This window comes from Euprymna scolopes, chromosome 18 (genome assembly GCF_053919585.1).
Source record: "Euprymna scolopes isolate OS-2025 chromosome 18, ASM5391958v1, whole genome shotgun sequence".
Classification (NCBI taxonomy): Eukaryota; Metazoa; Mollusca; class Cephalopoda; order Sepiida; family Sepiolidae; genus Euprymna; species Euprymna scolopes.
In genome coordinates this window covers 74,549,909-74,567,384 of record NC_136499.1, presented here as the reverse complement: position 1 = coordinate 74,567,384, position 17,476 = coordinate 74,549,909, and the positions used below count along the sequence as shown (strand labels likewise).

Sequence of the window (17,476 nt, the reverse complement as noted above, 5' to 3'; positions counted from 1 at the left end):
CCCTCTATCGGCCGTTCTTAAAACTAAAATACACACATTCACCACATAGCACTGGCATGCAGAAGTGCCAAAAACTTTTCTAAGGATCTTTTTTGTGTTATGATAAAAAAAATGTAGTTTTCATAGTAAGTTTAATTATTATTATCATTTGGGAATATATAAAATCGAATTGTTTGTATTCTTTGGACTACTGTTCTCATCTTGAGTATTATTTTCACAAAGTTTCGGTCAGTATTACTTCCAAACTTCTACAGTTGTATTTTGTCAAACTCAGGAATCTTTCTGTAAGACTCGGCAATCTGTGTGGAATTTCAAATGGAACGCTTCATGTAATCCACAGGAGAAGCATGCCACAGGGGGTTCTGTCAGACATCATTAAGTAGAATTGTATTTTGAATGTCTCCTGCACTGAGGATTACACTCTCCAAAAGAGTGTAATTTTACATCTGAATTTTACCAATTACTTTAACAACACTCAACATAGAAAGTTTATCAAATACTTTATCAACACTCAACATAAAAATTTTACCAATTACTTTATCAACACTCAACATAAAAATTTTATAAATTACTTTATCAACACTCAACATAGAAATGTTATCAATTACTTTATTAACACTCAACATAAAAATGTTATCAATTACTTTATCAACACTCAATATAAAAATTTTATTAATTACTTTATCAACACTCAATATAAAAATTTTATTAATTACTTTATCAATACTCAACATAGAAATTTTATTAATTACTTTATCAATACTCAACATAGGAAGTTTAGCAAATACTTTATCAACACTCAACATAGAAATGTTATCAATTAATTTATCAACACTCAGCATAAAAATTTTATTAATTATTTATCAACACTCAACATTAAAATTTTATTAATTATTTATCAACACTCAACATAAAAATGTTATTAATTACTTTATCAACACTCAACATAAAAATTTTATCCATTGCTTTATTAACACTTAACATAAAAATTTTATCAATTGCTTTATCAACACTCAACATAAAAATTTTATCAATTGCTTTATCAACACTCAACATAGAAATTTTTCAATTACTTTACAACACTCAACATAGAAAGTTTACCAAATACTTCATCAACACTCAACATGTACTGTACTTGCAATAACCCTTATCGCTGAGTGGCTTCCGGGCCTTGATAAGTGGTGACCTCCGTGTAAAAAAAAATGTAAATTTTATCAATTACTTTATCAACACTCAACATAGAAATTTTATTAATTACTTTATCAACACTCAACATAGAAATTTTATCAATTACTTTATTAACACTCAACATAGAAATTTTATAAATTACTTTATCAACACTCAACATAGAAATTTTATCAATTGCTTTATCAACACTCAACATAAAAAATTTATTAATTACTTTATCAACACTCAACATAAAATTTTTATTAATTACTTTATCAACACTCAACATAAAAATTTTATTAATTACTTTATCAATACTCAACATAAAAATTTTATTAATTGCTTTATCAACACTCAACATAAAAATTTTATTATATACTTTATCAATACTCAACATAGAAATTTTATTAATTACTTTATCAACACTCAACATAAAAATTTTATTAATTACTTTATCAATACTCAACATAGAAATTTTATCAATTGCTTTATCAACACTCAACATAAAAATTTTATTATATACTTTATCAATACTCCACATAGAAATTTTATTAATTACTTTATAAACACCCAACATAAAAATTTTATCCATTGCTTTATCAACACTCAACATAAAAATTTTATCAATTGCTTTATCAACACTCAACATAGAAATTTTGTCAATTACTTTACAACACTCAACATAGAAAGTTTACCAAATACTTCATCAACACTCATCATGTACTGTACTTGCAATAACCCTTATCCCTGAGTGGCTTCCGGGCCTTGATAAGTGGTGACCTCCGTGTAAAAAAAAATGTAAATTTTATCAATTACTTTATCAACACTCAACATAAAAATTTTATTAATTACTTTATCAACACTCAACATAGAAATTTTATCAATTACTTTATCAGCACTCAACATAGAAATTTTATAAATTACTTTATCAACACTTAACATAGAAATTTTATCAATTGCTTTATCAACACTCAACATAAAAATTTTATTAATTACTTTATCAACACTCAACATAAAAATTTTATTAATTACTTTATCAATACTCAACATAAAAATTTTATTAATTACTTTATCAACACTCTACATAAAAATTTTATTAATTACTTAATCAACACTCAACATAAAAATGTTATCAATTGCTTTATCAACACTCAACATAGAAATTATATTAATTACCTTATCAACACTCAACATAGAAATTTTATTAATTACTTTATCAACACTCAACATAGAAATTTTATTAATTACTTTATCAACACTCAACATAAAAATTATATTAATTACTTTATCAACACTCAACATAAAAATTTTATCAATTGCTTTATCAACACTCAACATAGAAATTTTATTAATTACTTTATCAACACTCAGCATAGAAATTTTATTAATTACTTTATCAACACTCAACATAAAAATTATATTAATTAATTTATCAACACTCAACATAAAAATTTTATTAATTACTTTATCAACACTCAACATAGAAATTTTATTAATTACTTTATTAACACTCAACATAAAAATTCTATCAATTGCTTTATCAACACTCAACATAGAAATTTTATTAATTACTTTATCAACACTCAACATAAAAATGTTAGCAATTACTTTATCAACACTCAACATAAAATTTTATTAATTACTTTATCAACACTCAACATAAAAATTTTATTAATTACTTTATCAACACTCAGCATAGAAATTTTATTAATTACTTTATCAACACTCAACATAAAAATGTTATTAATTACTTTATCAACACTCAACATAAAATTTTATTAATTACTTTATCAACACTCAACATAAAAATGTTATTAATTACTTTATCAACACTCAACATAAAAATTTTATTAATTACTTTATCAACACTCAACATAAAAATTTTATTAATTACTTTATCAACACTTAACATAAAAATTTTATTAATTACTTTATCAACACTCAACATAAAAATTTTATTAATTACTTTATCAACACTCAACATAGAAACAGTAGCAGTAGGCTGAAGAATGTAAAAAATAATTATAATCAGTCCACATCTAAAAAATTCAGAAAGTAATATTTAAAATCGATTTGTACTGTTTACTTCCAATTTTTCAACAGGAAAATATGCTATATTTATCTAATTAGTGTTAAAGTATAAATTTGTCAAAAAATCATTAATAATTGTAATCAATCATTTCAAGGCATTCATCTATATGGTATTTATCCAATAATTTTTACTTTTGTTTCACACTTTTACATTTTCAATAACGCTAAATAATCAATTAAGTAGCAATTAAGTATTTCTCATAATGCATTTTTTTAAATAAAAAATTGTAATATTCTGTGATTAATCGAGGGAGAAGAAAAGCCATGGGAGCTGTGATGGTTAAAAGTGTAATCTATAAAATCGATTAATTAGAGTTCAAATCCAGTAAAATCTATCATATTCACTTACAATGAGAAAGGTATGAACCTCCGTTCCAGCTTTTAATAAAATATCAACTTCGATTCAATGAAGATTGCAGTTCAACATTGCTCCCTCCTCCCCACTAAATATATACAGCATTTCTAAAATTACGTTTTGACATGGCAAATAATAATTTGGAATATTTGTGATATTGGTCTCATCTTCGATATTATTCTCACAATGTTTCGGCAAGTAGCGCAACGGATAGTGTGCTAAGTAATATCAGAGACATTCTTATGGAGGTTGAAGAGTTTGATTCTCAGCACGAGCCATACTAAGAACATTATTACAAGATTACTTTAATCTTTCTTCAGTCGTGGCTAAAGAAACGAGAGCAATCTATCTAGATGGATTGAATGAAGGATTCAGTTCAAAATTTCATGCAGATTACCGAATCCAGCGTTTCTACATTATTGGGACGAGATTTTGTAGTCGACTAATGGAGATTTGAAATAAAAAACAATTGTTTCAAATGATTTTGTTTTTGTTAATTCTAATAAATTACAATGGTAGCTTACAAATTATGAAGTCGAAATTACCTAAATATTATTGCATTATTAAAAAAAAAACAACAGCTTCAATCGTGTTAGCCGGTGAAAAATTGCCGCCATCTTGTTTGGATCTAACAGAAAATTACCTCTCTTTGAACACTATTGTGTTTTACGATCGTCTTCTTCAAATTCTATTTTTTATTTTCTTTAATAAATAATTTTCTACCTTATTGATTTTCATAATTTTTTGATATATAATCATCTTAAAAATACGATACAATTGTTTTCATGTAAAATTCAGTATTACGATTTCCGAAATCTTGTCTTAATAGTGTGGAAGCGCCCCGATTTCAATATAAAAATTCGTGAGTTCAAGATAAACGTTCCTGAAGGAGATCGGCAAAGCCAGTGTGAAAATAACATTAAAGATAATAATCCAAGTAATATACATATAAAATTGTTTGCTTCTAGGCATTTTAGTTTTTCAAATTGTGATGAATTTTAATGAACATCCATTTACATAAATATCAAAGCAATTCATACATGGCTTTATTTTCAGCTTTTCTTTATTCGGATTTCTATATAAAAACAATATACATTATATATATATATATATATATATATATATATATATATCTTGGGCAGTCTGTTGATCTCAACGATGACACGTAGGTCGGTTAGTGTCCATGTTGAAGGTGCGATGTGAGTCCGATCAGAGCTCTGAAACCCCAGTCGCAGATGTGACCCCTGATGGCAGGAAATCCGGGTAGTGGCGCCCGTAGTCGTGCTCTTTTTGCTTCCCAAGCAGCAATGCTTTGATCTCTAATGGCATCGGCTGCACCTGATACCACAATTCTCCAAACTATCTGATCTTCAGCTTTTCTTCTCCAGTCGTTGAGTTGGTTTGTGTTTTTCAAATGTCTCTTAAACACGTCTTTATAGCATAGTTTCGATGGGCCAACGGTCGTGTACCTTCTTTGAGCTCACCAAAGAAAACTGCTTTTGGTTGTCTGCTGTCTGACATGCGCGTGACATGTCCTGTCCATCTCAGTTGGTTTGTTACGATTATTTCTTCAGCACTGGGCATTGTAACCTTTTCTAGTACTTCAAAATTCGATACATGGTCTTTCCAAGAGATACCCATTAGATGACGGAGGTACCTTTGTTGTACAAGGTTTAATCTCTTGTAGTGGCGTCTGTAGAGAGTCCAGGTTTCTGAGCTGTACAGGAGTTATGGTAGGACAATAGCTCTGTACACTGTCATCTCGGTCTTTAATCTGATTCCTCTCTGATTCCACAGACGGTCTCTCAATTTTCCGAAGGCTGATACAGCCGCTTGGATCTGTTTTGACAGTTTTTCATCGATTTTTCCAGTGTTTATAATGGCACTGCCAAGGTAGGTGAACTGTTCAACTTCCACCAATGGGGTACCATTCAGGAGTACTTCTCTGGGGTTAATCTTTGTGTCACGGGTGTCTTGAATCAAAACTTCAGTCTTCTTGATGTTGATTGTCAGTCCAAATTTCTTGGCTGCCTCGGCAAATGCTATCACTAAATCTTGCATTGCTTGGGGGCTGTGGGTCACAAGTGCTGAATCATCAGCAAAGAGTAGTTCCTTGATCACTAACTCATGTGTCCTGGTTTTTGCTCTCAAGCGTCTGAGGTTGAAAAGGTCACCATCACTTTGGGTTCGGATGTAGAGATCACCGAGTTCTTCAGGCATGCTTTTCAGGACAGCAGTAAGGAAGATTGTAAACAGAGTTGGCGCAAAGATACAGCCTTGCTTGATGCCGTATCCAATGCTAAAGGAGTCTGAACATCCATCGCCCCTGCAAACGTGAACAGTCATGCCATCATAAAAACTGCGCAGTACTCTTGTGAAGGGCTGTGGGCAGCCATATCGTCTCAGTAACTACCAAAGCATGTCTCTATCAACTGTGTCGAAGGCCTTGCTAAAATCTACAAAGATGGCAATGAGAGGTTGGCGTTGTTCAATGGACTTTTTCTGTAACTGTCGGAGGGCAAAAATCATATCTTGTGTGGATCTGTTGGCCCTGAACCAACATTGGCTTTCCGGCAGAATGTCTTCAGCCAAGGCCTGTATTCGATACTGTAGGATTTTGACCATAATCTTCCCAGTAACAGACAGAAGGGAGATTCCTCTGTGGTTCCCGCATTCCACCCTGCCCCCTTTTCTCTTATACACTGTCACAATGTTGCCATCTTTGAAATCCTGGGGAACTTTTGCTGTTGATGTCCAGATGTTGTGGAAAAGTTGTAGTAATTGACTTCTCAGGGCTACTCCACCATACTTTCAAACTTCTGGTAGTATGTTTTCTGGTCCTGCAGCCTTTCCGTTCTTTGTCCTCTTTATGGCCATGTCAAGTTCATTTGCTGTTGGTAAATCATCCATTTGGTGTCTAATAGGCAGTTGAGGTATGTTATAAGCTCCATCTTCAGCACGTGTTTCTGGGTTCAACAGAAGTTCGAAGTGTTCCTTCCATCTCTCTATTATTGTGTGTTTCTCCATATGGAGCACACTGCCATCAATGCTCTTCACAGGGTCCAAGTAGGCACTGTAATCCGCACACTTCCTTCAACAATGCAAAGAATGCTTTAGAGTCATTTATGTCTGCCAGGTTCTGAATTTCAGCTGCTTTTTCCATCCACCAGTCGTTTTTCATTTCTGCCATTCTCTTTGAAGTTTAGATTTTACACTTTTGTACTTGTCCATTGCTGCTCTTGTGCATCTTTCATTCAGGGTATTTTGAAACAGCAGGTTTTTCTTTTCAATGAGTGCCATGATCTCTTTGTTGGATTCATCAAACCAGTCTGCATGTTTTCTACTTGGTTTACCAAGGACTTCAGATGCAGAATTAAACACAGCATTTTTCGGTGTTTCCCACTGTTCTTCTGTGGTGCGAGTTAGTCTTGTGAGACTATCACATATTTTGTGTGCTAGTTTGTCTTTCACACTTTGCTCCTTTAGTGATTCGGTATTTAGTTTCTTTGGTGGTTTTGGCCCTTTCTTTTTGAACGGGGGAGGCTTTGGATTTATGTTGCGTCTGGCATGGATCATGAAGTGATCAGTGCAACATTCAGCTCCTCTAATAGCTCTGGTACTGCGAAAGTCCTTTAGATCTTCTATTCTTGTGATTACATAATCCAACAGAGTGGGGTGCTTGGATCTTGGATGTTTCCACGAGCAGTACCATTTGTCTAGTTGTATAGTTGAAGAATGTCTTTGTTATAGCAAGTCCATGTTTGGAGCACTTTAATAGCAACAATTCGCCATTCAAGTTCATTTTTCCTTTTCCAAATTTACCCATTGTTTGTGGCCATGCTGCATGATCTTTCCCACTCTAGCACTGAAGTCACCGAGTACAATGAGTTTGTTATCTGCAAGGATCTCAGAAAGTAGATCGCCAAGAGACTGATAGAATAGTTCTTTAGTCTCCAGGTCATTTGTCATTGTTGGTGCAGAGATCATTGTCAGGTATCTTTGCTTGTCAATATGAATTCTCATTGTCATGATACGATCACTTTTCCCTGTTGCTAGTGATTCCAGTTCTTTCACAAGGTTGTTTGAGATTGCAAATGCAACCCCCTGCTTCTCTTCACTCGTCAGAAGGTTTGCCAGACCAGTAGAAGGTATGAGTTTTTCCTTTAGTTGTCCCTGGTCGGGAAATCGAGTTTCTTGTAGTTCTGCAATGTTAATCTTATAGCGGTCCAGCCCTAAAGAGATGGGGGCTGTTCTTCATTCCGATCTACCATCATTGTTAATCAGGGTTCTGACATTCCACGATACCAGAGTAAGGTTTTTGGTTGATTTCTTTGTCTTCGTACCACTGTTGTGGATTCCTACTGACCGCGGCTAGCCGGTCAGGAGTGTGTGTGAACGCGCTATGTTTAGTCCACTTTTTCTAGGACACTCCTCACATTGGGGCAAGCAGTGCACCTCTGAATAGAGCTGCCCGGTCACCTGAGCTGCTGCCTTGCAATGCTGTCGCTCTTCAGCAAGAGCATGGTCATCAGACTCCAATCGCCTAAGTGCAGAGTTCACATCCATCAAACCTGCCGGTATGCCCTCACTCCATTGCCACAGGACTTTCACCTCTCTCCCAGCCTAGGCAAAGTAGGAATAAGCAGCTTGCCCAGTACTGCTAGCACCCTCTCAACTGAAAGCAAAAGTACAGAGGTAAGGACGGGCCAGGAGAGTCTGCACACATGCAATCAGCTGCATCCGATGGCTGAGGCAGATTCAAGTCGAGTTGTATATCACCTTTGTTGACTGCGTCAGCACTGTGGTGCTAGTTAATCTGCTGCGCAAGCCGTTGGGATTCATTCCTCATCTGCCATCTGCATTGTTGACCAAGCTTAGATTTCTGTGACCCTAAAATGGGGGGCTAGTGGATACTACATCTTGCCCAAGCAAGTGACCCAGCACTGCAACGACTAAGGGGTAGTGACATTCTCCTCAAAACCCTGGAGTGACATTCTCCCCAAAACCCTGGAGCTCCCGCACCAGGGCCTCGTTGCCAGATGTAGTTTTACATCATACCCAGTATATATGTCATATGTATATAAATATATATATATATATATATATATATATATTTCTGTAGAAATATATTTTCTTATTATATATCAATCCTTATATAAGAAGCTCAATGCGATTACAGAGCAATATATAGAATAAATGACAAAAACTTATATTCCAAAATTCATGATGTTGACCATCTTATAGTTTATTCCTTTTAATCAGTTGATTTATACAATTCTTGACAGTATCTGTTTCGTAGCGCAAAATCAATCACTTAATTATTATATCAATTAGTGAATCTATTATGCCCTTAACTCATCAGGGAATAATAGATTCATTAATTGATATAATAATTAAGTGATTGATTTTGTGTTATGAAACATATACTGCCAAGAATTGTATAAATCGACTGATTTAAAGGAATAAATTATAAGATGGTCAACATGAATTTTGAAATATAAATTTTGTCATTTATTCTCTCTCTCTCTCTCTCTCTCTCTCTCTCTCTATGTATATATATATATATATATATATATATATATATATATATATATATATATATTTTTCCCCATAGTCTCTGGCCTTGATGGAGGGGAGACTAATACTTGCTAATATTGTCTCAAATGATCTGAAATAACAGCAAAGAGAGACTTGATTACAAATATTTCTCATATGTTATATCTCCCCTCTTTTCAGTATCAAATATTCCTTATCCACTGTGAAATTTATTACATGTATGAAAACCAAAGAGGCATGAGAAATATTTGGAATCAAGTCTCCACTTGCTGTTATTTCAGATCATTTGAAACCATAGCAGCAAGTCTTAGTCTCCCTTCCATCAAGGTCAGAGGTTTTGGGGAATTATAATATATGTTGTAAGTCATATGCAAAACTAGGAAAACAAATGTCTAATTAGTAGGCCACCCGGCATTGCCCGGTCGTAAAATACGCTTAAATATGATATTTTGATTAATGCAGATTACCTGTTTATTGTTATATTATATTGAACCGAATATATAGTAATGATTTACAAAGTTACAAAAAAAAAAGTGACTTGTGCGATACTACCGAGAATCGAAACCAAAACTTTTAGCTTGCGATTTATTTTTTCCTTTGACGTTAATACTTGGCCTATGAAGACATGTTTGCTGCATATTCTTGCAGCAAACATGTCTTCATAGGCCAAGTATTAACGTCAAAGGAAAAAATAAATCGCAAGCTAAAAGTTTTGGTTTCGATTCTCGGTAGTATCGCACAAGTCACTTTTTTTTTTGTAACTTTGTAAATCATTACTATATATTCGGTTCAATATAATATAACAATAAACAGGTAATCTGCATTAATCAAAATATCATATTTAAGCGTATTTTACGACCGGGCAATGCCGGGTGGCCTACTAATTAAAACATGAACCAATAGCTATTACATTACGCATGCATATTTGTAATGTTGTCGTTTGACCTTCACCTGTCAAATTCCATTTCTTTAATTCTCACACTTTTGTACCCATCTTCCCCGGCTAAAACCCAAATATAAAGTTTTGCATGGGTTAGAATACCCTATATATTAAGTTTAATATCTGTAGACCAAAAACTGACAGAGGAGTTTAGCAGGCAAAATTTAAAAATATATATAATGCATACATAAATATATATAGAGAAAGTTGCTTGTGTTTACTATAACCTTTTTACACAAATATTATGCAAGTATAAATCATGTAGAATATATGTATCGATATAATTACATTTAATAACTAAAGATGATCATCCTTAAAAAAACGAAAAATTAATAGGGAATTAATTAAAATGATTATTTAAAAGAATATGCAAAGTGGCTAGATCTTTTGTAGATGAATGCAATTTCACGACCCATATATAACATAGTTGTATTTTCTTTTTAAATGTATAAAAATGAGGTTTTCATATGAATATCAATACACAAAAAAAAACAAATTTATAGGAGTATATATATATATCGATACGATTTGGTAGCGGAAACACTGTGTAACTAAACAGATAAAACGATAATAAAATAAAAAAATATATATTTGCTCTGCAATAGTATTGAGCACTTTCTTTAAGTTTTCACTATTTACCAGTTTTGCTGTCTGTCTCTCTCTCTCTCTCTCTCTCTCTCTCTCTCTCTCTCTCTCTCTCTCTCTGTATATATATATATATATATATATATATATATATATATATATATATATATATATATAAAATTCTCTTTAGATTTTTCTTTTTTTTTTTGGTGATACTCTGAGAGAAAGAAGGAGGGGGAGGTAGTGAGAGAGAGAGGACTTGCGGGTAGAAAACTTTGAAGTAAGGAAGGAAAGGAGAAAAATAAAAATAAATATCAGATCGCAGTTTTGACGGAATGTTTGCTGCAACTGTGTTTTAGAATAGGAACATTATTAAATATTTCGATGCCACCAACGACGACGCGGCTCACATCCGAGCTGCAACATATTATCATTGGAGCTGAGAACCAAAACAATCATTTTTGTGCCACAAAAATAAACGCTCGAAATAAATTGTGGACCTTCCTGGCATTTATTTTTTATTTTTAATTCATTTGCAATTTTTATGATTTTTGTACATTTTTTGAAAATCTTTTCTTTTTTTTTACAAATTTTATTTTTCTTCAATTCGTCAGCACGGTTCGCATTTATTCTTATTTTTATTCAGGGTTATAATTTTCATTCCTAACTTTTTTTTTTTTACTATGTTGATTTTAATAAACCTTTAGTTATTATTATTATCTTTTATTTTCTGTTTCATTAGATTTTATGATTTTTTTAAAAACTTTTTCTTCTATTTTTTCTTCATTCTCTTCTTTTGTTTGTTTTGTTACTTCGTCTTCAATTTTATTATTTTTTCATCGTCTTTTTTACTTAATTTTTCATCATTTTCTCTTATCGTTTCCCATATATTTTTATATTTTCCTTCTTTTTCACGTCTATTTTCGCATTTTTTTTTCTTCACATGAAAAAAATCCTTAATTATTTTTTCTTTCTTTTTCATTATATTTCCATTCTTTTTTTATTTTATTATATTCTTTATCTTCTTCCTCTAAACAAACCCCATGTCTCTCATTCCCTATCTCCTCTTCTGCACCCTACTCAGTCACTTTCCTTTTACCATCTCCCAATTTTTTTTCTATCCACCATTCTTTTCCTACTTCCTCGTCCTCTCTTGTATTCTTTCCCTCTCCATCATTCATCTTACTCCTCGGACTGTTTTTCTTTTTCCTCTTCTATTTCCATCTCCTCTTCCTTCTCCCCTTTGCTTACTGTGATGTCACTGCCTGCACCGCTAGTAGCAGCAGCAGCAGCAGCAGCAGCAAGGGCGGCAAGCAAGCACCGACCACCATGAGACAATAATGACAATATTGTCGCTATTATTTGTCAGCCTCACTGACATCTCACTTGCTACTACTTTTAGATTCCCATATAAACCCAAACCATCTCTACTCTTGACTTATTTTTCTATCAGCATCCAATTTTGAAAGAATAATCCAGGTGGTCACCACCAGGTTTTAGATGAAGACACCTCTGCTTCCATATTACCCCAATGAAGGCAAATGCATGCTAAAACGTATCATACATATTAAACCGTTCTCCATTCTATTAAATCCTGTAAACCTACATTAACTGAATGTTAAAAGATTATTTGGTGGAATTATTAAACCAATATCAAGAAACAATATTAATACAAATCAAAAACAGAAATAAAATTATTATTAACAAGATTTGTATTTTGTAATAGAATAAATGACTTCTGTGTAGAAGATTTATTTGTGAAAAGCTTGATAGAATAATTGTCATTAAATATGACATCATATTCAGTTATGTTGTCAGCAGGTGATGGCCACCATTGTTTCCACGGAAATCGAGCGAAATGAATGCAGGAAGGATAAATAATAACAATCATTAATCAATTGTAACATAATTATAAAGATATTTTATTAATTTTAATAAAAGATATATATGTATACATGTGCAGCAGAATATTAAATATATACACACACTCACACACATATACATTATTTGATATGCATCCAATTTATTTGATAATGTATATGAACATAAAATAATTGTCTACAACTATAAAAATATGCATAGTTTTATGCATATCGCATAGTAATATATATATATATATATATATATATATATATATATATATATATATATATATGCATGTATACACGCTAATAATAGCATACATATAAAATAGTCGTATAATATATATATATATATATATATATATATATATATATATAGCGCATATTTATTTATACATAGATAATTGAATAGTTGCATGAAGATCAATCCTGCGTGTTTATATTCGTATACATTTTACCAAATGAATATGGTCTAAAGAATCGACCGGAATATTTTGGTTCAATTTTAATTATTTGTTTCTGTTTTCATTTCTACTAGCATACTGCATTGCTTATCTACTATTGGCTAAAATAATTATTGTTACACACATATATATTCATGCACACATGTATCATTGAATAGATCTATGTGTATGAAATAGTAACATATATATGTTTGTGTGGGTGTGTGCGTGATTTTCCTTTTTTATATGAATATGACTGGCTACATATGTATATACATATTTCAGCTTTTGAAATCTCCAGAATCTTCATGCTGATATTTGCTATTGAGCATTATTTTATAAGTACCGAGGTTTCATTCGATTAACACACACACATATATATATATATATATATATATATATATATATATATATATATATATATATATATATATATGCTTAGTTATATTTTGGAAAAAGGATTCCAGCAGAGTGCTCTATTTTAAGTAAAAACTTTCCAAACATAAGATCGTATTATATTTTATTTTTAGAAAATTTAGATCAGATAAATCATCGGTACCGTCTGTTTCAAACCTGATAATATATATATATATATATATATATATATATATATATATATATATATATATATATATAACTACTTCATTTATTCACATAAACCTAATATACGAGAGTATAGATTTATGCGTAAACTTTAAGTATTTACTTCAAAAGTGCTCAATACGTAGGTAGAGCTAGTTAGCAATTTATAAAATATATATGGCGACTAAGCTACACTGAATATTCTGCGTTTCATCCAACTATAGGATTCGTCAGGCTTATGCGCGAATTCTGTCGTTGCTTCTTGTTTTTATAAATGTTGAGGATTTCTAGTTGGCCAACATCATATATATATATTTAATATATATATATATATATATATATAAATATAAATATATATATATATATATTTATCCTTATGCATATGTGCATATTCCCCATATAATAGAATATTTTTACACGCATGAAATCATCATGTATATATATCTATCTATACTCCTATAAATTTTTTTTTTTTTTTTTGTATATTGATGTTCATATTAAAAACACTTTTTTCTATTTATTTAAAAGTAAATACAACTTTGTTATGTATGGTTCGTGGAATTGCATTCATCAGCAAAAGATCAAGCTCATTTGCATATGCTTTTAACTATTCATTTTAATTAATTCCCTATTAGGTTTTTGAGGGGGTTTTCTCATAGGATGATCATATTTAGTTAACTATAGTCAACTATGTGTAATTATTTTCATGCAGATATTCTACATGATTTATATTTACGTAATATTTGTGTAAAAAGATTATAGTTTACACAAGCCTCTTTCTATATATCTATATAAGTATGCGAATGTATATTTAAAAATTTTTGCCTAAAACTCCTCTGTCAGTTTTTTGGTCTACAGACATGAAACTTAATATATAGGGTATTTGAATCCATGCAAAATTTTATATTTGGGTTTTAGCTGGAGGAAATCGGTACAAAAGTGTGAAAATTGAAAAAATGAAATTTGCCAGGTGAAGGCTGAACGACAGCATTACGAATACGCATGCATAACGTAATAGCTATTGATTCATATTTTAATTTTTAGCCTTGCAGCAAACATATCTTCATAGATCAGGTATTAACGTTAAAGGAAAAAGTAAATTGTCAACTAAACATTTTGGTTTTGATTCTTAATGGTGGCGCACAAGTCATTTTTTAAAAACTTTGTAAATCATTTTTATGTATTGGGTCCAATATTATATAATAGTAAATACGAAATCTGCATTAATCAAAATATCATTTTTAACCATATTTTACGACCGGGCAATACCGGGTGGCCTGCTGTGTAAACAAATTGAGCTTAGGTATTTGGAAAATGTCAAAACATTGTTAATTCACTGCCCGCATAGCAGCAGCTGTATAGTGCAACGGTTAAAAGCTCCGACTGTCGTTTGGGCGATCAGGTTAGTTACTTGTCTAGCTGCACTGATGAGCTGTGAAACAGCGCAACAGTACTGTATGTGGATGACATATATATATATAAAATGAAAATTACAATTGAATTTACCAAAATGATCCAAGATGGTAAAATTAAAGTAAATTATAAATATTAAAGAATTAATATTTATAAAATTATCTCAGCCAGATATAAAAGCTCAATAAAACCAAATAGGAAATAGAGCTTATAATATGAGCAAACAGTTAATAAAATATGTTAAAAAACACTTTGAAATGAGTTAAAAACATATTTAATCTGAAAAGGAAACACTAGATAAATGGATAGTCCTTAATCCGCGGAGTTTCGAAGAAATACTCTCCTTCTCATCAGAGGGCAGGAAATAGCAAAATGCGGGATCGGATTTTGCATGCAGAAGTATTTGATGAAACAACAAGTAAGTCAAAGATCTTACTTGAAAACAAAATAAGTTAAGCAGAGGGAATATGGTAAAGAAAAAGGTGATTATACATGAATGGATAGTCTGGTGGAAGATAAAAAATCCAGTGACGGTAAAATCCAAATGTAAAACTTCAAGAAAGTTAAAAGAATTTCCATTTGTACAAGTAAAATCCAATATGACTGCTTATATATATATATATATATATATATATATATATATAAGCAGTCATATACAAACACGCACACACATATATATGTGTGTGGGAGTGTGCATGTGCGTGTGTGTATGCGTATGTTTGCTATGTACTCACACAAAAGCAAGATCATTCCCAATAGAAAAAAAACACAGAAAGTATATCAGCTTTTTATGCACTCATCTAGAGGTTTGAATGGCATGTTTGCTGCAAAATATCTTCTTCAACGAACTAAAAGATGTGGTTGCTTTTCTCTAACCTGAGAGAAATTTCTTCATCTAAATGCTTCGAGATGGAATGCCCCCAAGTTGATAACAGTTGTTTACCTGATGGTCAACCTGAAGAACAACTCCATGAGGTTCCGTATTTCATTCTTCATGTGTGTAATAAAGTCACAACCATCACTTTTAGTAGCTTTTATGTAAGAACCATTAAGTTTGAAAAAGTCTTTAGATGTCTTATGTTAAATTACTAACCAGATGATTTGTTATTGATATAAATTCCACTGATATTAGTTTTTAAGCTCATTTTGAAGACAACATTAAAACAGATTCCAAATAGTTCTGCCATGTTCAGAGCAGAAACCATATAAGGATTTTCGAAGAATGGATGTTGTTATATACGAGTTAAATATTTTCATTAAACCGTTACAACAATGGAAGGAAAAGCAATTATTTGATAGATGTCACACAGGCTTCTGAACTCATTTTGAATAAAGAAATTACAAGCACATTTCTCCAATGATGGGGAGCTGATCAAGTGGATCTATTATGTTATTAACATAGATGGTCAACACAGGCGTTCATGAATATTTTCTGGCCTGGTAAGCAGTGGCGTACCTATGTAAAATGGCGCCCATGGCAAAGTTTGAATGTGCGCCCCTTCTTAATAATTTATAGCTTAGATATACCTAACTACTAATTTTAATTTTTGTCAAGCAATTTTTGCGCCCATGTCAGAGTGGCGCCCATGGCACGGGCCATGCCTGCCATACCCTAGATACGCCACTGCTGGTAAGCAACCCTGAGCCATTCTTTGAGTAAAGTAAATGATAGAGAATGATATCATATATAAAATTCAATCAGAAACTACAAAAGGTTCTAAGGTTTCAAGAATCAGCAGCATGCTGGATTACAGTTGATTCCTTCAATCACTGATTTTGCACTTTTCTCAAACTACACTGGATCTAGGCTTCAACTATTTTGAGCTTCAGTTCAGTTTGAGATTGCTCAGTAGTCGAGTTGTTATTCAGCATCGATTTATTAACCATAAATTGCCTTTGCTCAAGTTAATTCCTGATGATCCTGATATTATCTTCGAACTATTCTTGATGTTTTCTATTCATATGTCCGAGCAGTTCAAGCAAGCCATCATTAAGCTTTAAATAAAAATTCATCCAAACATTATTTCAATACAGGTTTCGAAATTATTCATGAACCCTTGTTTAGTTTCAATATTCTTTAGTTTGGATATATGTATGTGCTTACGTAGGTAGATGACTGGATGCTTATTTTTAATTTAGATTCTCACATTAAAAATCACCTTCAAGAGATAATACCACAAGAGCGTTCATTTGTCCTTTCAATTTTTCTTATTTTTGGTTCTATTAGGTGATTCACCACCCTCTTCACCAGTAAACCTCTGGGTGGGACCTGTTTAATTGCTAACAACCAGGTTGTATGACATAAATACCATTCTCTGAAACTCCATGATTATCTGATGACATGACAAAGCAAAATGGCCAGTCGTCACTTTAACTGCACGTTTTTTAGAGAGACAGCCATGAAGAACTAGATAGGTGTGTCAAATATAACTGGTTTTAAGGTACTAGTGATCTATCTTTCACTCTTACTCCTTTTCCTACT

The 17,476-nt window shown here is 31.9% G+C and overlaps 2 protein-coding genes across 4 annotated transcripts in view; one reads left to right on the top strand and one right to left on the bottom strand.

Moving 5' to 3' along the window:
• LOC145297661 (uncharacterized) overlaps positions 1 to 17,476 on the top strand; it is a 996,083-nt gene that overhangs the window by 353,700 nt on the left and 624,907 nt on the right. The window lies entirely within an intron of this gene.
• On the bottom strand, positions 5,342 to 6,238 carry LOC145297878 (uncharacterized). Its single transcript, XM_080144204.1, has 2 exons — positions 6,027 to 6,238; positions 5,342 to 5,939 (listed from the first exon to the last, which is right to left on the bottom strand). The coding sequence occupies exons 1-2, from the start codon at positions 6,236 to 6,238 to the stop codon at positions 5,342 to 5,344; spliced, it is 810 nt and encodes a 269-aa protein (XP_080000330.1).